Consider the following 27,659-nt stretch of genomic DNA (forward strand, 5'->3'; position numbering starts at 1 on the left):
GTTAAGCTTGCACTGAATATTTATTAGTTAGTCCGCTGCAGAGTGGCATGTCTGAGGAGGTTAGAGTTACCTGAGAGAAGCGGCACAGCACGCTGAAAGACTTCATTTATGAGGGCTATTCCAGGGGGCTACCTTTGACCGGTTTGTTCCCCATAGAGCCACGAGAAGCACTGTAATCATGGTAAGATCTCGCTCTGTCTGTGGCGGCGTGCTTGTAAAGAAATTAAGTTGCGGTTTGTGGGCTTTTCAGTAGAGACGGTTTGAAAGTTTAAGTAACACTCTAAAGCCTCTAGGCCACATTTGCTTTAATCTTATGAACTGTAGTTCTGGTAGACTTCGTTATGGTAATTAAAAGTAGTGAAAACAACGTTTAAGGTGGTTTAATGATAGCGTGGTGACGGTTGATGCTTTACTTTTCGTGTTTGTCTGACCACCATTGTAAGGGGTATACCCGTTATGATAATACTATAGTAAAAACAAAATGGGACATTAAATGTGAACGCATAAATTAATCCCATGTGCAGTGTTTAAACCAGTGATTCGCGGCCAGTCCCCCCGGGCAGGGTGGATTATGTATGAGCATTAGAAGTAGAGAAAATCGAGCTTTCTTTAAAATTCATCATGCTACAACGTGGCTTCTAGTTGCTCTGCTTCATTATTATTATTATTTTTAAAAAATCAAAACAATCCTGAGTTACCCAGACAGGAGTGGTTTAATGGTTAAGTTCCCCGACTGAGCAGCATGGAAAGAATGACTTGAACTTCTCGCCAAATAAAAGAAGAGAAATTTGGGGAAAAAAGAAAAAACGACTTTCAGCAGACTCTGAAACCCACATGAGCGGTGCGTCATTTCCGCTGAAAAACTTTGTTTGGGCAAGGCCTCGTGCTGCATTCAGTTGTTAAGAAAAATGTCGGAATGTTGAACTGCACACACATCAGCTAATTAATGATTACAGAACAGCTATCACTTCCTCAAAACAAATCTAATTTCAGTCTGAAATGCTCATATCTGTCAAATATAACCTATTTGAAATATAACAGATCTAATTTTGGTCTAGGTGTAAGAGTTTGGAAAGGAAACACTCATCCAGATTATCAATTTACTGCTTTTGCTCTTTGAAATATGACATTTTAACCTCACTAAAATTTTGTAAATTTTGTAAAATCACAAAGCAATCTACACTCATTTATCAACAAGCCTCTCTTATATTACATAATGAGATTTCTTTCTTTCTTGTGCATTGTCACCATTTAGGTATCCTATACATACTTGCTACTTAGTGCTTATATGTTATGGTGTTTTGTAATTTTATTTCAGTGTTCTTCATGTTGAGTTCTTTCAGTGGAAATAAGCTCATTCAGTGAATGGAATGAGTGCGTATACTTATTTTTCATTCTCCTGCGGCAGTGCAGCAAACTTGTGGATGTACTGCATTGTTTCTTTAGAACAGCAACAAATAGCCCACAGTAAAATGTATACTGAGACACTGATACACTGCATCAATAGATGAGACAATTGCTCTTTTTTTTCTTCTGCTTCTTTAGATCAGTACATGTTAAACAATGAGACACATGGCTACTGCGTATTTCCTATCCTATCCTGAACTTGGACAGCAAAGGAGTGCCTGAATAAACAAATGAGTGAATGGGTTTTTTTTATCAGCTGATGAGTTGTTACAGTGTAACAACTGTTCCTGAAAGTGCAAAAAGTCAAGAAGAAATTAGAAAAATATAAACTTATGACCATCACAGGACAAAAAAAAAGCATAAAAAAACAGAGAGTAGTCAACTAGGAAATGATTTTAAAAAAGTATTTTCAAAAACTCCAAGTATTATAAGTAATGTCATTTTATTCCTGTGCAACAATATACATAATGGAATTAAAAGCAACATTCATTGAATAACTACTTAAAATATTGCTTTTTAAGTTTTACCCTTAGAAATATTCAGCACATTTATGCCACAAGTTCCAAAATTTGTTTTGCTTAACGTTTGGGTGAAAGTATGTCGAGTTCAAGGATGAGATAAGTCAAGTTAAGAGATGGCTCTGGGATAAAAACTGTTCACTATGCTGCGATTTTTTCCTAAGCATTTACGGTGATATTACAAATATGTGAAATATGAGTCATGACATTTCATTTCATTTCATTTCATTTTTATTTATTTCACACTTGGTACTACAAATCAAACAAAACAACCACATCTTCTGTCAACAAAACACAACAACCATGTGTGAAAAGGAGCAGGAAGAAGAAAATATTCTTATTAAACCCTGCCCCCTATCTACCATCGAACTTATATCACCGATGGGCACCAAATGGGCACCGATGGTCGATAACAGGCAAACAGTCAAACTTATGCGAAGGCCGTCAACAGAAGACGTGACTGCTTTATATATACACTGGGGAAATCATGTAAATAATACATAATTTTTTGTTCCAGTGATCATTATGAAATAAAAAAGATAGGCTAATTAAATCTGGCAGCACAGTGGCACAGTGGTTAGCACTATTACCTCACAGCAATAAGGTCCTGAGTTCAATTTCGCCAGCAGGTCAGGGTCTTTCTGTGTGGAGTTTGCATTCCTCCCACAGTCCAAAGACATGCAGTAAGTGGGCATAGGTTATTTGGAAACTCTGTGAATGTGAGTGCGAATGGTTGTCTGTATCTATGTGTAAGCCCTACGACAGACTGGCGACCTGTCCAGGGCGACCTGCCTCTTGCCCTAAGACAGCTGGGATAGGCTCCAGTCCCCCGCGACCCTAAAAAAGGATAAAGGGAAGTGAATGGCTAATTATATCTATCTTTAGCATTTCTTGCCCCCACAAACCGCTTCTCTTAACTTAACAAGTTGAAAAAATAACACGTTTAATTTAAAACAAACAAACTGATTTTGTTTGACTTGGAGGGAGTTACTAAGCCTATTATAACTAAAGGTATTCCAGTAAGTGTTAGTTAAAGCTTTAAACTGCTAATAGCAGCCAGTCATATAGCCAATCATTTCAACGTATATCTGATGCTATAAGTTGGCCTTAAGCCAAACTAAATACCAGCAAAATGAAACTGTGGTTGAGCTGCTGACGTGGGAAAAAAACAGCTGTTGACAAACCGGCTTCATCGGGCCGCTCATGTTTGCATGTTGGAAGATGTGTACGAGCAGCACTTGAAAGCATCGCTTTTAGCTCTGGGCTGCGCGCGTTCTGATGGAGGGGCTGGAACTTCAAAGTATCACGCACATCTCCAAAGCCACACTCTGCCGCGCTCTTATTACAGTTGTGGATGCTTTACTGCAAGCAACGGGGACTAAACGCAGCTTCTCTATCAGCTAGACAAACATCTTAGAGAAGATTTTTAAGCAGCGGTTTACATTTTGAAGTCGAGATCAAAGTTTTTCTTCCATGTGAAGTTCAGGGTAAGTCGATTTTGAAATGACGGCCAAGAGTGTCTGGTTCAAATTAGAGAGTTATGTATGGATCTGTCAAAGTGATTGATCCATGTGATGTTTTTTCTGCTCTTTCACACTGCTATTGTTTGTCCTGGTGGAATGATTTTGTTTGTGTTTTATGCTCTGTAGGAGTTTTTGTTCTAAACCAAAATCATGTTCACAGCCTACATAAAGGGTCTGAATGATATGGTATTTTCTACGGTAAGCTTACAGGTTATAAGCACCCTTGCATGTCTTTGCTATGCTGAGAGATGCATGGCTGTACTAAAAAATAAATAAATCTCAATGAACAGGAAACCCTCACTTATATTTTCTTCGGATCTCCAGCTTGCACTCCTTTGCTTTGTCCATTTAGACAGTTTGTATTACTGTCATGTTATCTAAATTCTGCGCATATTCACCGGAAATATGCATGTTTGCAAATTGCAGCTACGTTTTGAAGCTGACATTTATTTGAGTTATTTCTGTGCTTTGCTTTAGTCTGAGAGCCCCGAAGACCAGCCAAGTACTGGAGTCTTGGGTCGTATTGGCACTTGGCTCTCTCCGTGGAGGGGAAAGGCTCCGAAGACTCCTACTGAAAATGCCCCCTCAACTGGCGATCACACTCTTAAGTCAGAGGGAGAAGTGGAAAGTGAGGAGACTGTGAGACCCTGGGCTGGAGAACAGCAGCAAGAGGAGGAGAATCCCCATCTTCAGGATTTCTTCAGAGGCGTTTTCCCTTGTGACGAGGAGAACGCCACGCAGTCTGCCCACAGAGACGGCCCTGTTGTGTGCAGCACTGAGACGGGAGTAGGAGGTCCAAAAAAGGAGGAGCTTTGGGAGTGCAGTAGGCAGACAACAGGACAGGACAGGGAGGAGAGCAACAAACGTACTTCAGCAAGTGGGAATCCTGAAAGGAATGACAGCCATCTGACACATCTCTATTCATCTACTAAACAGGGAGTGGCTTGGTACTCTGACCAGGCCCACACCCAGCCTCAGGCCCAGAGAACAGCACAGGCCCAGACAGGCAAGAAGCTCCATGTGTACCTGGAGGAAACGAGTGTGATTCAGTGTGGTGAGAACAGTTGTGCTGGGCAGGAAGTTGTCCGCACCAAACTCACAAAAAGCCTTCAAGTCCTCCCTAAGGCAAAGTCATCACCAAGTTTTCATTTAGCAATTAGCTCAAGTGCAGAGAACAAAGAAACACATGCGAGGCCTGCTGCTGGGGCACAGGATTATTACGGCACACTAGTAGGAGTGCCACTAAAATCCCACAAAGACTCACAGTTAGAGCCTGAACCAGATCAAGAACAAATAGAAGAAGACATCATGGGGCGTAAAAACTCAGCCAGAAGAAGAAGGAAAAACTCTCAGAGCGATGGAGGGAAAGCTCCTGCGGAAACAATCCCTCCAACTGCACAACCTGCCTCAGAGGGATTCCCTAAGTCAGATAACTTAGTGAGTAGTCTAAAGAGCAAAAGTGAGGCACCTAAAGACTCCTCCTCCTCCGAGCAAAACCCCACCTCACAGGCCTCACCTGAAGGAGGGGAAAGAAAGACTTCCTGCCCCGCCACGGTCAAGCAGTTGGACAACCTCCAAGACTTGAACTGTGTGGCGGATGAAGGTGCAGACATGGAGGGCGATGACGATTTTTATAGAGTAGAAAGGAAGACAGAGACACCAGAGTCCAAACGCAGGAGCATTAAGGTTTCTCAGAGTGAGGTGAAGCTTTTTACAAAACATGTTCGTCTGAATCCAAAGAAAAGTCCAGCTGAAGATAACAAGGATTGGAATGCAGCATTAAAGAATACCAAAGGTGACGAAAAGGATACACCCAAAACAGAGAATGACGGCAGGTAAGTTGAATTTAGGAGTGAAAGTGTTTGATTTACATAGATAGAACACTGGCTAATCACCACATGCATCTATCAGTCTTTCAGTAACGCTCACTAAAATAAGTAAAGTAAGTGTAACTAAATAAGTAAACCTCACTTAAAATGCTATCTTTTGTTTGTTTGTTTTTGAGGGTCAAGGCTGAATATTTAACTCATCGATATCCCCTTATTAGCAGATACTTATGCTAGCTCCAGCTTTGGTAAAAGAGCAGGCTACAGCTTTAGATGAAAAGCAGCATTGCTTCACTGTATCCACAGTGAAACAACGCCATGATTCATAATGCAAAGATCAGTGCTGTGCTCTAAGGACTGATTTCATAACATATAGAGGACGTGAAAAATGGATCAGGTTATTCTTATCTCTTAAGTGATTAACAAATAGAAATCTCTATGGCAGGTGTGGTGGGTCATAAATGGATTATGACTTTAAATTCAGAAGTTCTTTGATATATTTACCTCTTGTTTGCACAGAGTACACACCCCAAAGAAGGCTGATGAAGAGCGTAAGCCAACGACTGCCAGGATTGCGGATAAAATCAGCCTTTTTGAGAAGCAGCAGCAACAACCTACGGGTGGCCACAAGCAGCCCTTCAGAATCCCGAGGAGTGCTGATGTGTCTCCAAATAGACAACCCACCGAGCGGTTGAAAGTGGATTTTCTTGCGTCTGATCAGAGGTCAAGATCAGCTGAACGCTACAGCACGGAACAGCCACCTGTCATGGAAAAGCTGATGACCATCAGGGAGCGAGTGCAGAAATTAACAGACGCGTCTGTGTCGGAGGATAAACCTGTGCAGCCTCAAACACCGGCCGTGAAAGGAATGTCTCACAAATCCACCTCGTCTGTGGCAGACATTACGTCAAAGTCTCCAGAACTGGACAGTCAAGGTAAACTGGATACAAAAGAGCTGATACAGACAAAAGCAGTGTCAAAGATAGCACTAAAACCAGAAGGACGAGATACGACTCCTTTAGGGGAGCACACGTCCATTCCCACAGTACAACAAACAGACTGGAAAACAAAGGAAACGGTGGTCTCAGAAGCAATAGATCAAGGTACGAAACCCAACAGCGCTGAAACAGATCCTCCAGCTGAAGAACTAGGCGATTCCAAAGAAGTGACCAATAACAGTAGCCCATCTCCCAAAGGCCCTAGCAGAACAGGCTCCCGCTCTAAAAGACGGAAAAATAGAGACCCAACCAGTCCCATCAGTCCAAGCATTCAAAACAAACCAGAGTGCTCTGCAAGTAAGTCAAAGGTCACCGCTACAAAGCCAGATAAGAGTGATGAAATAAATGAGACTGCCTCTTCTCCCAAAAAGCTTTCAGGAAAAGAGCCATCTCAAGTTCAAAGAAGAAAATCTGACGAACAGCCACTGAGCGATAGTCAGCAGAAGGAATTTAAAAAGGAAGTGGAGGTATCCGATAAACAGGAGAAGCAGTTAGATGCTTCATTTAAAAAGGTGAATATTCACCAGTCAGTAAACACACCAGCAGGATTACCTCAACCATCTGTCAGCAAAGATGAACCTGATACTGCTGCTTGTAGCAGCACAACAAAGGTGCCCGCTAACAAGGACTCCATTGATTTACCCCAAAAAGAGGAAGAAGCAGAGAGACAAAGTCTGACATTTAAAATGGAAAGAAAAAAGGCTTCTGTGGAAGTCACAGAACCTTTAGTTTCCCCCCAATCACCTTTGGTTGAACCAACTATTGAGAAGCCTTCTGCAGCGGAGGAGGAGTCACCTGTTAAACTTCCCAAATTAGATAAAGAATTTTCAGTGCAACTTGAGTCAAAAGATAAAGAAAAAAGGAAGAAGCCTAGTAAAAAAGAAACACAGCAACCTCAAAACAAGGACACAGAACTAATAACTCAAGCTGAACCTGCAGATGTGGTGAGATTAGAGAAGGTGGTGAGTGAGAAAACAAATCAGACTGAGGAGAAAGTTAAAGAAAAACCACAGCAGCGCCTGCCTCTAGATGAAAGTGCCGCAAAGCCCAAGGTTTCACACAGTGTGCAGGCGATCACAGGGGAAGAGGAAAGTGGTGCAAGGGATGATGAAAGAAAAAATCCTGAAAAAAATGAGGAGACACAACTGGTTAAAGACATAATAAGACCAGAAACTAAAGAACCAGAACCAGCTTTTCAGTCAGAAAAGAGCAGCGGCTCATCAGATCTCCCTGCTCAAACACAACATCTCAGTCAGTCGGTGACTGCACCTTCAGAAAAAGCTGCTGTTTGTACCATCACCCAGGCTAATGAGGCTGTGAGTGGCGCCAAGAGTGATAAAGAGCTTGGGAAGGTAGAGACGCTTATAAATGGGCCTTCTGAGTTGCAGACTCATTCTGCAGAAAGCCCCAGAACAGAAGGAGAGCCAGTGGTGATTGCACAGCCTAATTCTGCATCTGTGGAAAAAGCAGAGAATTCACGGGATGACTCATGTACACATGGAGCTAATGATTCAGAGTTCTCCAGCACAAATCCTATTACCAAAGCAGCTACGGCCAGTGAGGAAGTGAAGGCAAAAGTCTCTAATGACACTCTATTTTCACTCACTGACATGACACATGGGCAAAACAAAGAATCATATGTGGAAGAGCCTTCTTCTACTTCTGTTTGCAAATCTGCAAACACAGAGAGAGGTGGGCAGGAAGATCAGGAAAAAAGCTCAACTGTCAAATCAGTGACCTCAGAAGTCAGTACCTCTGGAGATATGACAAAACCAGCCTCCAGCCACACACTGTCTGATGAATCAAAAAATATAGAGAATGGCAGCGATATTACACCACTCAGGGATGCTGAATACATAACAAAGAGCCGCCCTGATAGCACTGCTGCAAGCCACGCAGTGAATGTGACTGAGAATTCAGCTGTGATGGGATTGCATTTGCCAGTGAATGAAGTTTCATCTCATATCAATCGTGACATTTCCACACATTTAGAAGTCAAGCCAGTTAAAAAGGAGCCTGTTGATAACAATCTGAGACGGTCTTCAAAAGCACCCACTTCCCCAGAGTCTAACAGGCTGATCCCAGGCTCAATACAGCATTCATCCATGAAGAAGTTCCAATTGCCACAGGGTCTAGGCACAGATGACTCCTCGAAACAGCAAGATGCCCCCTCTAGCTGGCTGGATGTGGACTTCCCCAAATGGAAACATAAAGTCCAGGAGCAAAAGCTGACTTCTTCTGGAAGTGAGAGCAATCTTCTGGACACTCCTGGCGAGCTAGATGATCATGATTTTGTTGAGAAAATCAAGAAACTTTGTGCCCCATTTTCCCTCCCACCACGGAAGCACAACAACCTCCGACCACCTCAGCCCCCATTTGCAATGCCAGCCATTAAGGAGGACCGCTTTGAGAAGACTTTTGACCCAGAGGAGTTTACATTTGGCTTGAGAAAAAAGCCTGAGTTTTCCATAAACACATCACTGACCCTTTTTTCCAAGAACTCAAACACAAATACAAAATCTGTCCTGAAGCCTGCCAGGGTTAGCTTTGCAGACAAGAGCATGCTGCTTAATAGCCTAGACACACACTCTCGCCTCAGGGACAAAACCCCTGTCAAGGAAGAGGAGGACGTGAAGGAACAGAAAGATGATCAAATCAAGGTGAAGTCTCGCTTGGCGGGGAGCTGCGTTCTGAGTAGTCTCACCTCCCTTTACAGAGGAAAGAGAAATGGAGTTCAAGCCGAGTCAGAGGGCACTGGCTCAGGAAACGTATCGCCTACTGCAGCCTCCGAGCTGAGCCCTCCACCTTCGTCCCAGCCACCCACACCAAGCCCGTCAGCCACAGCTTCAATCAAAGACACTCTAGCCAAGCAGAGTGAAGAGGAAACCCGTGCTGCAGAGGCTGTGGTTAGTGACTCAGGTCCTCCACTTCCTTCTTTTAACGACATCAAACTGCCTGACTATTTAGAGAAGTACCTCCCAAGAGATCAAGTAAAGCCAGTACAGAGCATACAAGGACAGGATCAAGTCAAACCAGAGGTTAGTTTTTCTGCATGTAACTAAAAGTTGTGAGTGTCAGTGTAGTTGTCCTTTTAGCACAGAGACACAATGTAACTAGCAAGCTCAGCAGAGTTGAAGCATAGCAAAGCTATTTAGCTAAAGCACAGAACTCTGCTTTCCTGTCGACTGACAGGAGAGACATGGAAATGGCACTTTAGTAAATAAACCACAGTAGACGTTGCCACAGCATATTTCATAAGCAAACACATTAAAAACATTTATCCTTACTCCATCGTTTTCTTTTTACACACCAGTTAATTAAGAAAATGGCCACTCCTGTTGCTGGAGATGAAGCAGACAGCGTTGCAAAGCCAGGTCCGGTGCTTCCTGACACTGCTGCTCCATGCTTTCCTGTTGTTCCTCCAACAAAACAACCAACCCTCCCCGAACGAAAGCAGCCTCCGGCTCAGCCGCAGGGAGTACTTAGAAGTAATGTAAGTGTTCTGCATTCATTACAAACATTTTATTGAAGGATGAATAAAAGGTTTATTGTCATAAATTAAAGTTGTGGATTGCTTTGAAGCACATAAGTATCAGCTCTTACTTTCTGACAAGCCAGATACAAGAAAGCTTGCTGTGCTGGTAAGAGAGTTGGATGCTATTTCTATTTTCGGAGCTACACCACATATGGTTTTCATGGAAAAAATTACATTTTCTTTTCTTTTTTTTTGGTCATCACAAGTAGGGAAGCTTTCTTATTCTCAGTAACACTGTGTCTGGAATTTGCTCCAGTGGAGTCCATGTAAAAGTTAATCTGCTCAGAAGTAACCGGCCACTTTATTAGGTACACATTGTTAGTACCTGGTTAAACACCATGTTGCCTTCAGAATTGATGTAAATCTCACATTTAGGAAGGTGCTAGAAACATTCTGAGATTTCGGTCCATGTTGACATGATAGCATCACACAGTTGCTGCAGATTTGTCAACTGTACATGTACTCTACTGGATGTACACTTTGGTCATAAAGGGATAGACATGGTCAGCAGCAATACACAGCAATACATTGGCATTTAAATGAAGCTCGTTTGGTGCTGATGGGGCCAAAGTGTGTCAAGAAAATATCTCCCTCACCATTACAGCACCAGCAGCCTGAAGTGTTGATATAAGGCAGGATGGATCAGTGCTTTCATTTTGTTTACACTGAATTCAAACCCTTCCATCTGAATGTTGCAGCAGAAATTGAGACTCATCAGACCTGGTGTCGTCTTTCCATGCCACATTTATAGTCACCTAAATCATCTTTCTTCTCCATTCTAATGCTCGGTTTGAACTTTATTGGTTTGTCTTCACCATGTCTACATGTATACATGCAATTAGTTGCTGTCATGTGACTGACTATATATTTCCAGTTGAATAGGTGTATCTAACAAAGTGGCCAATGGCTGCATAAATAAAGCTGAATTGAGCTGAAGGGAATTTGTATGACGATTTCTGTTCTCTGTAAATGGTAAAAGCTTGTTTTTACAAAGCCCAAGCTGGTATATTACAGTATTTAAAGTGTTTATTAGATTCAATTGACAGTTCTCAATACTGAGTATATAAGAGAAGGCTCAGATATTTAATGATACATAGATATAACACGTTTCCGAGCATGAACCTCGAGAGGGAGTGCGACAAAACAGCGTGAAATATGTAAATTATAAATCAGTTATAATCAAAAGTCTGGACTTGATGTTTCTAGTTGCTGTTGATTTTTTGTTTTTTAGTTTAATTTTACTGCCGTTTTGTGCAATCAACATCACGAGCTTACGCTGATTGCACTCTGGTTTTGGCTGGTCTCTGGTTTTGGGTGCTTAGATATGAAATGAGAGGAATGTCTTCTCCACATGCCCACTATGTCCCTGGGAGTAAAACTGAAAGGTCATAGGCACAGCTTCTTCACAAACTAATTCATATCAATTTCTTTTGTATTGTCGAGATGTTTACTTTGATCTTAACTATGTGTTTCTGCATTCCAGATAAGAACTGTGAAGGGATTTCACAAACGCCCTGGAAAGGTACAGTAGGCACAACTTTACCATCATGAAATAGAAACAAGATGGGAGAGAGGAATCTGAACAGACAAGTCTCTGTTCTGTGAAAACATCTGCTTTTCATATGGTGTTCTCGTGGGTAAACAGAGTAAAAAAAAAAGTCTTGTGCAATTGCTCAGCTGGGTGCAATCACAGAATTCAGTTCTGCCAACGTAGTGCAGATCCTGTGGTTTTTCATTACTGCAGAACTTCATTAGTAGTTGTTACAAGGAACGAGGAATTCCCGGGGCACTCAACATTTGTAGTTGCTTTCCTACATATTAGGTGTTCATTAATTCGGTTTACCTCCTGTGTTGCCTTTGGAGGGGCTTGAACTATGACGACTGGGATTAACCAAAACAAACAGAAGAGAATATATGTAAAGATTTAGAATTTTAAGCAGGCTTATTAACAAACAAAACATAACAAAGAGGTTTCTAGAGAAGCTGCTTTTTCCACAACTGTGGTTTACTCCTTCATTATTCATAACTATCAAGCTTCTGTTTGGCTTTAAAAACAAAAACGTTCAAATTCATGTTTTTTATTAAAATTATGGTGTCCTGGTAGTTGAAGTAATTATATACCTGTAAGTTTTTTTGCTTCTACTGTAGCATGAAAAGGAGAGAGTAAAATGGGATGTCCTTGCACTCACTGAATCCTGCTTAATGTAATAGATTTAGCAAGTAATGCATTATAATATTAAGCCATTATTTCTCTTCATGGTTGATGTGTTGATGTTTTTTACTTTTTTATTTTTTTGACACTGTCCTTCTTTTCTCTATGCAGGTGGTGCTGTTTGAAAAACCTCAGTTCAGTGGCCAGGCATATGAGATTTACAGGGATATGCCAGATGCTACATCTCTGCAGCTCTCGCCTTTCATATCTGTGAAGGTTGTTAGAGGGTGGTAAGTAACAAATATTCAGCCAAAATGTCAGATGATGGAAAGAAAATGCCCCGTATAGCTTTAATTGGTGTCATGTGGTCTTGAGATGCCAAAATCTCTTGTTGAGGCTCTACACCAAGCTAATTTAATGAAGCATGAGCACTGAGAGAGTCTTACTTGATAATCGAACTTATTTATTATTTATTTAGAACCCTGCATGCTTTACATTCATATTTTCTTTGCTATCAGTCCCTTTTTTACCCTTACCATTCCTGCTTTTCTTGACGTGGTCCAGGCACCTGTGGATTACTGGAAGTGTGTAATACCATTTGCAGGAATGTGCCAAACACCAGCCATGTGCTTGTGTGTGTGCAGGTGCATCCTCTGGCTTGCACTTCTTAGCTTTGTAGTTCTTTATACTTCTTTGCAGTGGTCAGATACTGTTTTTGATATTCAAGGTAGATGTTTGGAATGATGCTGTCTAAAAAAAAAGAATGACATTTAAATGCACTTTCTGAAAATGCTGACACTTACATACGTTGAAAAAAAAAATCAAATTTTTTGTGCTGGGGAAGAAAAGCACAGCTTGATTCTGGTGCTAAAATGATAAAGGAAAAATTCAAATTAGAAATGTGTTCAGATCTGACCTTCAGCGGCTACATCAAGATACACTAAATTAGCATTTTATCATATTCAACAAATAGCAAGACTTAAAAAGTACAGCGCCCTCTGTTCCAGCAGCAAGGACTACTGTAACAAGCTCTTGCCTTGTCCTTTTAAAAACACAGATTTCATCTCATTCACAGCGTGGCTGCCAGACTTTCTGCAAAGATGTGTTGTTCTTCCACTTTGCAATGAAATCGGGGAAGAAGCAATGTGTTAATTAGTGAGCTAAAGAGGAGCTGTTAGAGCCAGCTGTGCTAAGGTGTATTCTTAAAATAGCAGGAGAACGATATTGATTCACTCATGTAGCTTTCAACGAGCAACCAAATAGGTGTATTTCCAAAATTGTCGAATTAGTGATGTAATCCACAGTTGTTAACCTTGATCATTAGCTATCTGATTGTGATTATGATGATTATGTTTTCATAACTAGCTGGATGCTGTATGAGAAGCCTGACTTTCAGGGCCGCACCATCGCCTTGGAGGAGGCGAACATGGAATTGGCAAACGATTGGGCAGAACCTCAAGTGGGGACAGAACCGCACAACAGCCCGCCAATGGTGATCGGCTCTATTCGACTTGCTGTCAGGGTGCGTACACTAACTCCGCCTTGCATGGTCTTCAGTACCGACATTATCTTCACCTCACATTGGATCTGAAATGTAGCTAACAGACTGCATTGTTTTATTGATATTCAATCCAGACTCCAGAGCAGAAAAGAATAAAAGTCAGCTAGTTAAGATCTTCCTTGGATTTATTGGGAGGAATTATTGAAGATCTTGTGTGGACCACTGCTGATAATGGCTTTTCTTCCTCCCCACCCCCTCTGTAGGATTACAGCATCCCCCATATTGATCTGTTTACTGAACCCGAAGGCCACGGCAGAGTAACACCATACCACGACGACACAATAGAAACTGGCTCATTCGGCATCCCACTGAGTACAGCTTCCATTCAAGTGCACTCTGGGGTGTAAGTATTGTTGTTTTATGCATGTAGTCCATAAAGATACAAGAAATGCACCTTTTAGAAAATGAGACAATCTCAGTCCTTCTCAGTGATGTTGTTTTTTTTCCTTTTGATGAGCTCTTACCTGCTGCGCTCAAATCAGAGCTGTCTCTTTAATAAGATCTTCTCTGTGTTTTGCTCTGAGAAATAACTGTGATAATAATCATTACTACATTCCGCTGTGCCTATATTGGGCTTCGGTTTAACTCTCATTCATTTGCCCGCCGAGGAATGTCTGTCCTGCTGTTGCATGTTAGAAATGAGGGAGAGTGGGAGTTGGGACACATGGGAAGCAGAGGAGTAGAGGAGGAGCAATTGACAGAAAGTGAGAAACAGACAAAAGTGTGGAGAGAATTCGGCAAATAGCACAAGAATGTTTTTCTTGGTTATAGGTGTAGCTATTCAGTACATTTTGTGCCCTACAGCAGAAGGGAATGAATGCTGTTAGTTAGAGCTTTTCCTGTAAAGCGAGTATTGTTGACTTACCTACAATACTTAATGCACAGGATTTTTTTCAGCATTTGTCAGCAGCAAAAACAAAACTAATTGCTGTCAGATGCCAGCTCATCTCGACACATAATTGCAAATTCTGCCACTGTAGCTTCTCCTGTCTGTCTGTGACAAGTGAAGGCAGCTGATCAGCAGATGTAGCGTTGTGTTTTGCGTGCAGTAATCCCGGTTGACTTCACTGAACAGATAGACTCTGTGGATTTAGCAAGTTAAGGTTGACATAAATTCTTGGTAATCACTTTTTTTTTAGTCCTGACTGAATGAGCTGGGTGTATTTTTCCTGACAGAGACTCACATCTGGTTGTTGGTATGAGGCATTGTGCTGTGCCACACCATGGTTTAAAATACCAAAGTTGGGAGCATTGTTCTCACAAAGGCTGCCCGGGCTATAAATATGAATAGTGAAGAAAAGTGATTTGAATTGAAGCATGCCATTCCCCAGATATTTTGCTCTTAAACAAATAGCCTTTGTTCCTAGCTCTAGTTCTTTGGCTCATAGCAGAGGTAGATATAGAATTAAACCCAAATAAAGCGCCGCCTTGAACTGACAATGCTTAATGTACTGAGGAAAAAGCATAAGTCACTTCTGCCGATACCACAGCTGAAAAAGCTGCTGCTTATTTATGTGTTGAGGAAAAAAAAGGAACAGAAAGTTTGTTATTTTTATGACAATGATTTTTTTACAGCTCTTTTATGGAAGTATTTAAGGTCATCACTTACATTAGTTTTAAAACAACCAACAGTTTTGTTGTTATGCATAATATGAATAAAGGTTTTTGATGATGAAATAACATGAATTCCTCCTTTCTTCAGGTGGCTGCTTTTCAGTGATCCAGGGTTTGAGGGCATGGTGTCTGTCCTGGAAACAGGAGTGTACCCTTTTCCTGAGACCTGGGGTTTCCCGTCACCCTTCGTGGGATCTCTCAGACCACTTAAAATGGTTTGTATTACTGTAATGTATAACATCTAATGCATTTTAAAATGACAAATGATCTCTTTTGATCATTCCCTCAATGTGTCCCAGGCATAAAATAACTACTGGATACACAACCAAAAGCTTTGGAACAGTCATTTGTGATCCCTAAAGGATGAAGCATACAGATTTTGTTTTTTTTAGTAAAATCTCTGCATCCATGAGGCCAATTGCTATAAAATTTGTTACACGTATTTAAGGATCCTAGAGTCTATAATGTTAGCAGTGCTGCTGATCTCCAGAGTTTGTTATGGTGTCCTTCCTGCAGATAAAATTTACATCAAAGCTTTTGTAAATGGACTTAAAATGTGATATAGACTGGCTCTGTGGTGCACGCATTAACACATTTGACCCTTGACGATTCTGGGAGGAGACACAAAGGCAATCTTAAGGAGGTCACGTGCTGGTCCCAGTGCAGATAAATGGGATTGTGTCAGGAAGGACAGCTCACATAAAACTTGTCTCAAATCAAAATACATATCCTTCTACTGTGGAAAGTACCTGCTGAGAACATGGCATAGACATTTATAGTTCCCAGAGGATGAGTCATGAGTGTAGCATATGTTTTTGCAGATACGCTACAGTCAGGATGTTAAGTTTTGCCCATGTAAGAATAGTGAAGCTAATTAATTATCTAGAGAATTGACAGCGAGCTACTGTGTGTGACGTGTCCTGCCTCCTGCAAGTTCTATTATGCAGCACCCTCACCTGCACAACACCAAACAGCATTTCCAATAGTGGCAAAGCTTCTAAAGAAGACTCTCTCTTTCTATTTCTGTTCTGTTCAGGTTTTTTTCTAAGACTATGTGAGACAGGGTGACTGCCAGCAATGTTCTGACTTGATTTTCCTGACACTGTTCCTCTGGTAATTCACTTAGGTTGAGATTTATGCTTTATGGGAGATACAGACACATATTGGACTGATGTGCCATTTGTTACAAACATCCCACCCCTCAGATAAATTAATGAGCCTGATTTTTCACCAAGTGCAATCATAAGGTCAAATTCTTAAGTAGTTCAGAAGTTTTACTTTAAATTAAATGTAACTGAAATTATGCAAATTGCTGACATCCCCTTAAGCCACAGCTTCATGTTGTGTTCAGTAATAATTTCCAAAAGCTGGCATTCCGATTTCTGCCTTTTCCGCATTGTGAAGGGTCACTCTATGTCCAAAGGCAGTGTTTACTGTTATTACCCACAGAGACAATAGCTCAGCTCAACCTTCCATCTACCAGGCCAAGGGAATTATGAACATTTTTGAGAAAATTAGTTGAACTATGAATGTGTGTAATTGCTGGCAGGTGTTCTATTGTGTGCATATAATTAGAGAAGAGCATTGTTAATGATGATGACTTCTCTGTTCCAGGGTGGTTTCAAAGTGGAGAATTCCAGTGAAGTCAAGGTATGCGCAGTTCTGTTTTGTTTGATCTCAAAAAGAAGAAAAAGAAAGGAAAAAGCTATTTAATGTTAAATTCTGGAAATTATAAAATAATCTAACCGCAAACTGTAATATCTGTGTTGAGTATATAGGAAAAGCATGTTTATGAAAGGCCTTCAGGCATTGCCCAAGTACCCAAATGTTTTTGACTTGTAGGCTTATTTCATTTAAGACCACAAAAAGTAACGGAAGTTCCAGTACACTAACCACAGTTTATTTTAAGAGCGAGAATTTCCACAGCTAACAATGTGAGAATCAGATAAACAGATTATTTTTAGGGTGAACGCGTCATTCAGCAATTGGACAACGTAAAAACCACTGAGATGCACACAGTCTTAATACTGTGCCATTCAAATAGGACTTTTAATATGTAGTTTGTAGTTCCTTGGAAATACAATGAAGTGAAATAAAATATAACCTGTGTGTTCATGTAAGCTGTCTGTTCTTTGATGCAGGCTGTTCTATATGAGAAGCCCGGCTTTGAAGGCTCCTGTATGGAAGTTGACGGTGAAATTTTCAGCTTTTGCGAGAGTGAAGGAGATGTTCCTGCAGACCTGGACACAATGAAACTGAAGTCCGTGAGCTCTTTGAAGATCATTGGAGGATTGTGAGTCTTCTTCTGCATGTCCCTTTGCTTGTACAGGATGGAGTTAAATGGCACTCTTACTCTGGAGCAAAGTTTATTCTAGACTAAGATAGTGATTTTGATGTAATATGATTATAATATAATAATTTGATCAGGAGCTACCAGTTTAGCTCTAATCAGGGACTTTGCTGCATTTTGGTTCTTGCATCAGCTGGGTGGGCTACAGTGAGTCTGGGTTCGAGGGTCAGCAGCACATCCTGGAGGAAGGAGAGTACCTGGAGTGCAGTGACTGGGGCGGCTCAGAACTTCTGTCATTGCGACCGATACTGTCTGTGAGTACTGCAAACACTAAAAAACTAGCAAGGAGTTTAGCATATACCAGTGTGTGATTAATAGCAACCGCCAACTGATGCTTGAATTTTGCATAACCACTCTGAGTTGATGAAGGTTACAATTCAGATTGCAGCTGATTGTCGAAAAATAAAAATAGCACGCTTTTGTAGGCTTTAAGACCATTCAAGGTGCTTCACACTATAACCTGCATTCACCCATTCTGACAAAGCTTAGCTCTGTCATGCACACATCAGTGGATTCGTCGGGGTCGATTCAGGGCTCAGTACCTTGTTCTTCTTCTTTAGACTGCAAGCTAATGTAAAAATATAATATAATAAAAACTATTGAGACCAAAAACTTCCACATAAACACTGACTATGAAGAGTCTGGAGCATTAGCAAGCAGGGAGACATATTTATTAAATGGTAGACAAAATGCCAATTTTCCAAGTCTTTGTTGGGGAATTGTTTTAAACAGAAAGAAAGCAAAAACAACTTTTTGTTTTAAGAAGCTGTTGCAAAGAAATACATTCCACTGTATCCCCAGTGGGCATGGCTGACTTTTGGATGTACAAAAAAACCGTATAAAGTCTGCAGAAAATTGTTATATACAAATTGTTAATAGCAACTCGAAGGCATAAACAGTTTTTGGAAGCCCCAGATTCTATAAACAAATCAACATCTTGCATATAATATATTAATCTTACCCCAAAGCAGTTTTTGCTCAAGGGCGCTTTCATTATGGTGCTTTTTGTCTAGAAACAGCTTTTCAGTCAGGACCACTTTAATCGAAGGATAATTGTGTTTTCTGTCGTCAGTAATGTATTTTTTTGGTCTTTCTCTGTTCTGAGACCTCCCCTCCCCTCCCTGTATATAAGTGGGAAGATAGAGGCAGTGAGACCTCCCATAAAGAACAGAGCAGACATCAGTCATAACAGATAAGATACTATTTAAATCAGATAGAAGCATGAAAAAGGAGTGGTAGAGGTGGGTTGCAAAGCAGCTGTGCAATTGTGCATGCAAGTTAAATAGAGAACCCTATATGAGATTTACTATTTGGATGTATATCAGGATATCACCTGAGACGTCAGCTGATGTAAGATGGTATGCTGATATGCCAGGATTGCAGCTGAGCTACATTTCGTGTCGTGCCTAAGCTGATACTGTCTTCATTTTTTGGACAGGGTGTGCAAGTACATCAGAAACCTATAAGCTGTTGTGTAATCATATTCTTTGCAATTGGTGTGACTGGAAAAATGTATAACAGTTTAAAAATAACTCCCTAGAGTAAATTGACTTTATTCCTAACATACATATTTATTGTTTTGATCTTCAACCCAAGATTTTGTGTTTGTCTGCAGCTTTTCCTAAAATGATTTTATTCTTGTCACAGGATTTCATGTCTCCACACCTCAAGATGTTCAGCGACAGAGATTTTGGCGAGCTGGGGATGAACATTGACCTCTCAGTGCCTGTTATTAACATGGATGAGACGGGCTATGGCATGAAGACGCAGTCTATTGATGTCGGCGGTGGTGTGTAAGTAGCATGCTTATTATGGTTTATTGTTTTGTGATCGTTATGGGTAAATAAAAGCTTGGGGTATTTTAGAAAAAACGTATTTTCGGCTGTTGCAAGTCATCTTCAATCTGCAAGACTTGTGGTGAAATGCTTGGGTATGGTTCTAACAAATATTGCTTGATTACCTACCTTGATGGAGAACGACTTAGACTACTCTACATGTTTTTAGATGCTTTTCTTCCCGCCAGCTTGATGATTAGTTGAGGCTACAGTTCCTGTGAAGTCTTGTGTGGTTTATTACCCTTCGTTGCTTCTCAGGAGCGTGGCTGCATGACTGCCACACCTTTGCTGACAGGTCGAGACAGATTACCTCGTTCACTAATGGTTAGTCTGCCGTGCATATGTTCCAGACCTTAGGACTATCTCAGACTTTTTGCAGTGGGAAACAACTCTGTGACTTCTTGGAGAGTGTGGAGGAGGCAGACTCAGATCTTTAAACTTAGTCAACAAGGAATTCTGTTTATATTTGGAAATTCTTTATTCCCTTGAGGTATTTTTATCACCATCTTTTTTTTTTTTAACCACATGCTGTAGGAATGAGTAGTGGCAGTGTTCCATCACTGCTTGCCTTTCAACCTCTCTTTATGGTATGATCAGCTAGAAAAAAAATGCAGAAGTAAACAAACAGGAAGCAAACGAGAATAATGAAGCGCAGAGCATGCTTTCCTGATTGCTTCTACCCAAGGGAGAGGAAGAAAATGGTTAATAATGTGGAGTGGAACATAACGTCCTTCTTTATGAGAAAAGACTCTCATGACATTGAAAGGTTATTCTTGCTGCGCTGCTAGTCTGTTATTAGACTGCGCGGCCTCGCCCATGTTCTTCTGCTGTTTGATTGGCTCATTTGCGTTCCGTTTGTTTTGCTGGGAGACAACTGTCAGTTTTTCAGTCTTGCACGTTAGGACACACACAGTTCTGCAAATGCAACACCCACTCCCACAGCCACTCGTGACATGCCACATTTTTCAACAGAGTAGCTGCTGAGATGCTATCATGCGGGACGGTATTGGATTTTGACCGCAAGTTGTTGCTGAACGAGCACAACTGTGCCTGAATTCTTGTGGGTTTCAGCCATGGCCCATCAAACACTCTGTTTCTTTACCAATTAAAATGAAATGAAAATGAAAAAAGAATGTCATGTCAAAAGTAAAGGGTGCTCCTCTTTTGTTTTTGTTCTCAGCTGGGTTGTGTTTGAAGAGCCAGGCTTTTGTGGCGAGCCTTATGTCCTGGAAAAAGGCCTGTATGGAAGCCCAGAGGACTGGGGGGCACTGCAGCACAGAGTTGGCTCAACAATGCCTGTCATGCTGGTAAGAGTGGTGACTCACAGGGTGGAAACATTGTCTGGTTATTAGACAGATGGTCTGGCGACTGTGATATTTTACATTTAATCAATGCAGCAGCCAGTGTGTTTGCTTGACCTGCACGATTAGCTCCATCAGCTTTGCACGATGAATAGTTGCACAACTGCTGGTGAATTTTCACTTCCTCTTGAGGTACTAGTGTGACTCACCATGTGGTTTCGCTGCTTGTAACCAGCAACTTTTACAATCAAAATTTAAGGTGGAATCCTTAAAATAGGAAAATGAATGTCAGGGATAACACGCGACAGATACCAGGCTTTACAGTGGATTAGCTCTGGGAGCATGAAGCAGAGCAGAAATGTGAATAAAATTACTTATCCAGCATGAGAGAGGAAAATTCTTGTCATTAGATTGAAAGCAAAAATATCTTAGATCACAAAAGTGACTCATCGTGAAGTTGCTTTGGTTACAAACTGGATGATGACAAAGAGGCATATACAAGACAAGACTCGGTAAAATGCTGTAATGATCGGTCCCAATTAGAGTAGGCGAGTCATTAAAAATTAATTATTTGGCTTTAAAGTTAAGATGGTCTGTCTCAGATATTTGTGTAAACAATTTCTGTGGAGTTTAAATGTAAAAAGGATGGAGTCTTTGATGTGAGTATCAATCCTTCAAAGGCTTTTGAGATGACAGAGGTTAGATCAACTGACTAGTGGTTGTACAAACGAGTTACAGTAAATTTTTCTGGGAATAGGCCCGATGGTGGTTTTAAGGGAGGTTCAAAATGTGTGTCAATACCTCTGACAGGACAGCCCTGCACATCATTGGACCCAGCTTTTTTTTTTAATGCAGAAGAGTTGAAGAGTGTCTGCTGCACCTTGTGAATGCCTTTCAGTCTGCTATCGGTTTGTGACCGGCTGGAGTTTGATTTGATTATTATTTGTCAAACTGTGCAAAGAATCGGTCGAGTTTCTCTGTTAGATGGATTTGTTGGCTGCTGCGTGCTGCCTGTTATGAGAGCAGGACAAGCAAGCCAGGCTGCTGGAGGCAATGTGAGCAAGAGCCAGGCTGGCTGATGAGGATGCACACGGAAACAAAGAGTTGCTTCAAAGGGTCACATAACATGAGTAACAAACTAAATCAGAAGTGGGAGTAGTGTTAGACTCACATAAGGGAATGAACGATCCAAAGCGAGCCACAGAATGCTACAGGAGCTTGATTAGTGGATGAGGTGAGTTGATTAAAGGGGCAGGAATGGAGTGCAATGCCCAGGCAGACACACACACAGACTACACAGAGATTAAAGAAAAACAAAAAACACAGACAATGAGACATGAGGAAAGGTAAAACCAGGAAAACGGAGTGGAGGGAGGGCATATCACACACACACACACACAAGTTAAAGCAATACCACCCACAATGTTGCATCTCTCCTTTCCTATCAGCGCCACTCTCTTTTGTGGTTCAGTGTGAATCAGTCTCAATAATCTTTTTTTTTTTTTCATTTTCATTTCAGGATGATTTTGAGAACACATCCAAATTTAAGGTAGGCATTTAAAAAGGAAGAAAGAAAGCACATCTAATCTTGAAGCGTTATTGCAATTATTATGTGACGAGGAGGTGAGGAGCTCAGAGTGGATGACTCAGTCTTGTTTTCTTGCTGTGTGTGCCTCAGGTGCAGCTTTTCTCTGATCCAGGTTTTAAGGGCTCTGTCCTCACTCTGGAGGACAATGTGACCTCCCTGCAGGATGGTTTCTCTGTGGCCTCCTGCAAGGTTCTAGCTGGCAGGTGAGTAATACTGTACATTGTGAAGAAACTGTCACACTGCGGGGCTGTAAGGTGAATCTCTGGCACTAAAAACAACAGCCTTTCAATAGCAGATTTTAGAGATAGATGTGCCAAGGTGATCTGCTACAATTGTAACTGCATATTGGTCACATTAAAAAGCAATTTCTGTGATTTAGAGTCTGCTTCAGGCTGTCACTGTTACACTTTCTAAACAGAAAAAAATGCCATATGGCAGTAGCTAGTGATACACTGCCTGCATTACATATTATAAAATGCATCATTAATATTAATATACTATTTTGCTTTGGCCCATTAATAAGTAAGAATTCAGTAGCTCAGTAAAAAGCTCTTGTTCACCTTCAAGCTTGAATAGTATTAAAATTGAAAATCTTTTTAGTGCAGGTAGGTTTACACAATGATCATCTATCGTATTCAGTGCAGAACACGGGCACATTTTTTGTGCTTTTGTTCTTCTTGTGTGTGTGTCAGTATATTTGTGTAATTGCATTTATGTATTCTTGCAGCTGGATGGCTTTTGAGGGCCAAGACTTCACTTGCAGGATGTATGTGTTAGAAGTGGGAAACTACCCAGATCTGAGATCAATGGGCTGTGTCAGTACAAGCTCCTCCATCCTGTCACTACAGACTATTGGCTTTGTAAGTCTATAATTTAATTCTTCTAACAAATTAACACTCACTCCCCGTTTACAGATTGCCAGCCTAAAACTGAAACATGTTATTTTTGGTCATTAAACCCTGGGAGTAGACATTAAGTTTTCTAGAATTAAATATATTTTTGAACTGAAACACTCTTTAAGGAGGAGATTAAGCATTAAATTAGCTCTCATCAGTATTTAGGTCTTGCAAAGCTACAAAAACTAATTTGTAATTGACAGCTGAAGGCATCACAGACAAATATCCATTGCTATTGTAGTTTTTCAAGCTAGTTGAGAGTCTGTCTGAAGGGTGCATGAATAGTGCCTGTAATCTGCACAGTTGCACTAAAGTTGGACACCACTTGGACATCCTTTTGGAGTTTTGGCTTCACCCTTTAATGATAAATGACTCGGACCTGAGCAGATGTGGGAAGTACACATGTCTGTCATGTGGCATATGGTTTGTTTGTTTTTTTTATCCCAAATGCTGTTCAATTCTTTGATTTTTTCCAAATTTATAAAACTAATACTTTTTTGACATCTTGTCAAAAAACAATGGATGAATCATCCCAAAACTGTTAAGTGTTAAAATAAAAAAAAATATAACTGTCAATAATGGTGATTTTGTATCAGAAGGTAAAAATTCACACATTTCTGCTTATTTCTTTCCTTATCATCTACATCATCACCATCCAGTATTAAATGCGTTGACCCATGACATTAGTGTCCATTTAGAAGGCAGTCTGTCTTTTACAGTAAACAGGGAGTGAAAATGCCAGGGAGCACAAAGGTGTGAGTGTGGCCTGTTTCCAGGGTAACTTCAAAATAACCTTAATGTCAACCTGTATGACCTGGAGCTTTCAGCGCTTGTTAATGCACTTGTCCTTTCTCTCACTCTTGGCAGGAATTCTCACTTCCATCCATCACTCTTTTTGAGCGATGTGGTCTGCGTGGGAAGAGGGTGGTCCTAAAGGACGGATCAGTCAACCTCCAGCTGGCCGGAGGATGTGGCAGAGTCCAGTCTGTGCTGGTGGAAGGAGGCATGTGAGTGCTTTTCAGACCTGTTTGGTTATCCAGCCGTTACTAAGGATACCCTGTGGTTTGTGTTTAACAGGTTCATTCTGCTCTACTCCCAAATGTTTCTTTAACGCTAAGCGACACGTGACACTAAATAAAATTCTTTACTTTTCACTCACACAACAGTGGCCTGTTGTTACTCAGCAGTGCCACCTCTTAATCCCTTTTGGTTTCATTTCAAATTCAGTTGCTATTATCTCTTTAGTCAACATGTCAAAACATTTCCAGAACTTTCTGGTGCCATTTCCATAGTTATTTGTGCAACCTGTACTTATTTGATGTCTGTTGGTATAACTAAGATGATTTTTTAAAGATTCCTCTGTAGTTAAAGAATTCGTTTGGGCGTACCATATAGACTATAACATGGCATTTTGCAGATTCAGAAATATTGAATGCAGTGCAGGGTCAGCACATCTAATATTGCAGAATGGCAGTACTGACAGATGGATCGATGGTGGAAACCTGCTGCTGATGTGCAAGATTTAGACTGTAGGTGTGAGCCAACACTGAGGAAATAAAGGGCTCGCAGTAAGGCAGAGCTGCCTCTGGACTGGCACATTCTTGCTGCAGAAGAGATGAGCCATAAAGCAACGAGTGAAAAGCAACATCTAACCTCAAAGCAAAATTGGACTGTTATAAAACTCAGCAGGGTTATTATCTTTTGCTAGGCATTGAATGGAAGCCAGGATTCAGAATTCAGCTATTTCTTAAGATAAAACAATGACCTACCAGCATCGAAGGCTTGGTTTCTAGTTTGTGCTATTAAAAGAAAAGAAAAAGAAAACAGGTATAGAAAAATCACGTTTGTTTATGTCTGCCTGTCTCTGTGCTCTCTTGAGCATCCTGTAATATCCTATCACACGAGGAAGGAGGATATTGAAATATATTAAAACAAGGACTGGCATTTTCAAGCCAAATTTTCACTCATGGTGACTGACTGTCAGTCCCCAGACAGCGATAAAAGCTGATAAGGAAGTGTTGTTTTCATTTCTGCTGTTGAATATCTGAGACTTGATTATGTTTTTGTCTCGTCTTAAAAAATCAGGTGGGTGCTATACGAGGGAATCAACTATCGGGGTGCTCAGATTTTGCTAAAGCCTGGAGAGGTGCTCGACTGGCGGAAACACAGCAACTGGCAGAAAATTGGATCGCTCCGCCCTCTTTTACAGGTATACAATGAAGCTATGCAAAGTATTAGATTACTGCACCACAATGGTGGTAATGCTCATAGCTGCACTTTTAGATACCACACATGTGCATTGATTGATTGACTGTTAGTTGTGATAGTTAAGAGCATGGTCGAGTTGATTTGAAATTCCCTTGCTGTGAATCCTGTTTTGAGAAGAAGCGCCAACTATTTGTATGTGTTTTCCGAGCAGAAGCAAGTGCACTTCCGTTTAAGGAACAGACAGACGGGGCTAATGATGTCAGTGACCGGGGATTTAGATGATGTCAAACTGCTACGGATACAAGAAACAGAAGAAGCGGATGGTTTGGAGCAGATTTGGTTCTACCAGAATGGACGCCTACACTGCAAGGTAACAGTACCTTCATTACGCAACGAAACGATAAAGAAAGGTCAGGGAAAGCTTGATGAATAGCAGCCCTTAGACCAAGATCAAGATCTTAGATCCTAAGGTCAAATCTCAGATGAGAATCAAAACAATGTTAAAGAGTTAAAGAAAAGTGACCACAGGTCAAACAGAGGTGTTTTCTGCACTATATCTGATCATATATTATATGATCTATGAATCTTTCACCATTCTACCTGTTAGCAGCTGGTAATTTGAATATCTCTAACTGACTCCTCTCTCTGTTTCCAGCTCTTGGAGGAGTGCTGCCTAAGTCCCAGTGGTAGTGTGACAATTGCAGGAAGCCGTGTGGGTCTCACTCCAGACCCAGATGACCAAATCCACCTCTGGAGCATCACTCCTGAGGGCTTCATTCGCTATGTTCTCAACCCTGATCTAGTCCTGGAAGTCAAAGGTAAGCCTCACCAGTGTTACAACACCAACAGTAAAATTGTTCCGATAGATGATTTGTATATAAAGACTTGTTTGTACTACAAGCACCATCTGTGACAAGCTTCCCACAGAGAATTCAAATGTCAGAGTTACATAATACTTAAGTTTCAGTTTGATTTCTATGCATTAAATATTCAGGTTTCATGGCTAGTCTTATGAAAGTTGTCAAATCCAACAAGCTGCCTGTATATGGACTACGGAGCAAATGCTACAATTATTATTAAATGGCAAATGAACTTACATTGTGCCTTCCTACTTAATTTGAGCACTTAAAGCTCTTAAACTGAGTATTCTATGTTCCCATACACATTTAAGAGATAGTAAAGATGCAACTTCTGTGCATAAGGCAATAAAAAGGATCTTGAAACCTGTGGTTAGATATTCCCAGTATAAAACTGGGGATTTATGTCTAGTCACTTTGTTTGCATCATTGTCAATTAGTGACCCCTTGTGGACTGAATTTTTCCCTGCAATAGGCGTACTGAACACTATTGTAGGAGTTATCATTATTGTATGTGAAATTAAATATATGCAAAACATTTTTAATTCTACTTTTAATCCATCTTAAATAAACAATATTACGCAACACAATCTCTTTCCAGGCACCAGAATGATGCTAAAATATGTATACAAAATCCACTTAATAAAAACATCTGTTTCTTTCAGGTGGTCATCTTTATGACAAAAACCAAGTGATTCTGAACACACCTGATGCAAGTAAACTACAACAAAGGTGGGATGTGGAGATTATATGAAAACAAAGTCTGCTGAACTGGATCCCTGACACACTAATGCAGTGACACACAGTGCTCACAAACGAGGTACGCCGCTGGAGGTTCTCAACATTTTGCTGCAGGGGAACCATGAGAAGGCAGATGAAGAGGTCAACTTGGAGAGAAATTAAGGATTTTGGTAGAATGTATTGCTACGTAACAAACGTACAAACAGTTCATTCAGGAATTGAAATATTTAACATGTTATTCTTACATCGTTTGTCAGTTTGGGGTCAATTTGAAAAGTCCTGCTTTTGAAAGAAAAAAATATTTAAATGATTGCAAATGTTTTAAGATGCAATTAAGGATTCCTTTCTGCTGAAAGAAAAGGAAAGTTTGACTTGTTTAGTGTACGGTGATTTTTGGCTATCTTGAGACAAAAACTGGCCTTTTAGCCTGACTGTACATTAGCCTACACATATGCAGATATTCCATAAAAAATCCTTTGTTTGATTTATGATTCCACGTTCCATTGTTATTTACAAGGTATCTGATCAAGTAAATGTTTTACCAGAACAAAACAAATTAATATTGTTGTACATTCAAAAACAAGACATTTTCTAGGTGACCCCAAACTTTTTGAGCTGTATCTCCATTGAACAAATCTGTTTTTGCCTTATTTTTATTAACTTAAAACAGTGTTAAAACTTTTTTTTGGATTTTTTTTAATGAAATGTGCTGTTATTTAGTACATATTGCTTTTTTCCAGCTGCATGCA

At 40.6% G+C, this 27,659-nt stretch overlaps 1 protein-coding gene across 3 annotated transcripts; it reads left to right on the plus strand.

Annotated features, from left to right (window-relative positions):
• LOC146558021 (uncharacterized) lies at positions 1 to 27,557 on the plus strand. Of its 3 annotated transcripts, XM_085245890.1 has the most exons (23): positions 3,251 to 3,412; positions 3,575 to 3,646; positions 3,926 to 5,283; positions 5,794 to 9,310; positions 9,586 to 9,765; positions 11,291 to 11,329; positions 12,131 to 12,249; positions 13,325 to 13,481; positions 13,724 to 13,863; positions 15,223 to 15,349; positions 16,749 to 16,784; positions 17,276 to 17,427; positions 17,618 to 17,738; positions 19,132 to 19,277; positions 20,500 to 20,626; positions 22,140 to 22,169; positions 22,299 to 22,411; positions 22,936 to 23,068; positions 23,972 to 24,111; positions 25,190 to 25,313; positions 25,524 to 25,682; positions 25,968 to 26,130; positions 26,835 to 27,557. In XM_085245890.1, exons 2-23 carry the CDS (start codon positions 3,599 to 3,601, stop codon positions 26,921 to 26,923), a joined length of 7,218 nt encoding a protein of 2,405 aa, XP_085102016.1. In that variant the 5' UTR covers positions 3,251 to 3,412; positions 3,575 to 3,598; the 3' UTR covers positions 26,924 to 27,557. The 3 variants fall into 3 exon arrangements, with proteins under 3 accessions (XP_085102017.1, XP_085102016.1, XP_085102018.1); XM_085245891.1 differs by lacking the exons at positions 3,251 to 3,412; positions 3,575 to 3,646 and adding an exon at positions 1 to 181; XM_085245892.1 differs by lacking the exon at positions 3,251 to 3,412 and having other exon boundaries at positions 3,564 to 3,646; positions 5,794 to 9,178.
• Positions 27,558 to 27,659: the final 102 nt, after the last annotated feature.

This window comes from Mchenga conophoros, linkage group LG15, assembly GCF_057382185.1.
Source record: "Mchenga conophoros isolate Kocher_MC1m ecotype Shallow Benthic linkage group LG15, M_conophoros_male_GT1.1, whole genome shotgun sequence".
Lineage (NCBI taxonomy): Eukaryota > Metazoa > Chordata > Actinopteri > Cichliformes > Cichlidae > Mchenga > Mchenga conophoros.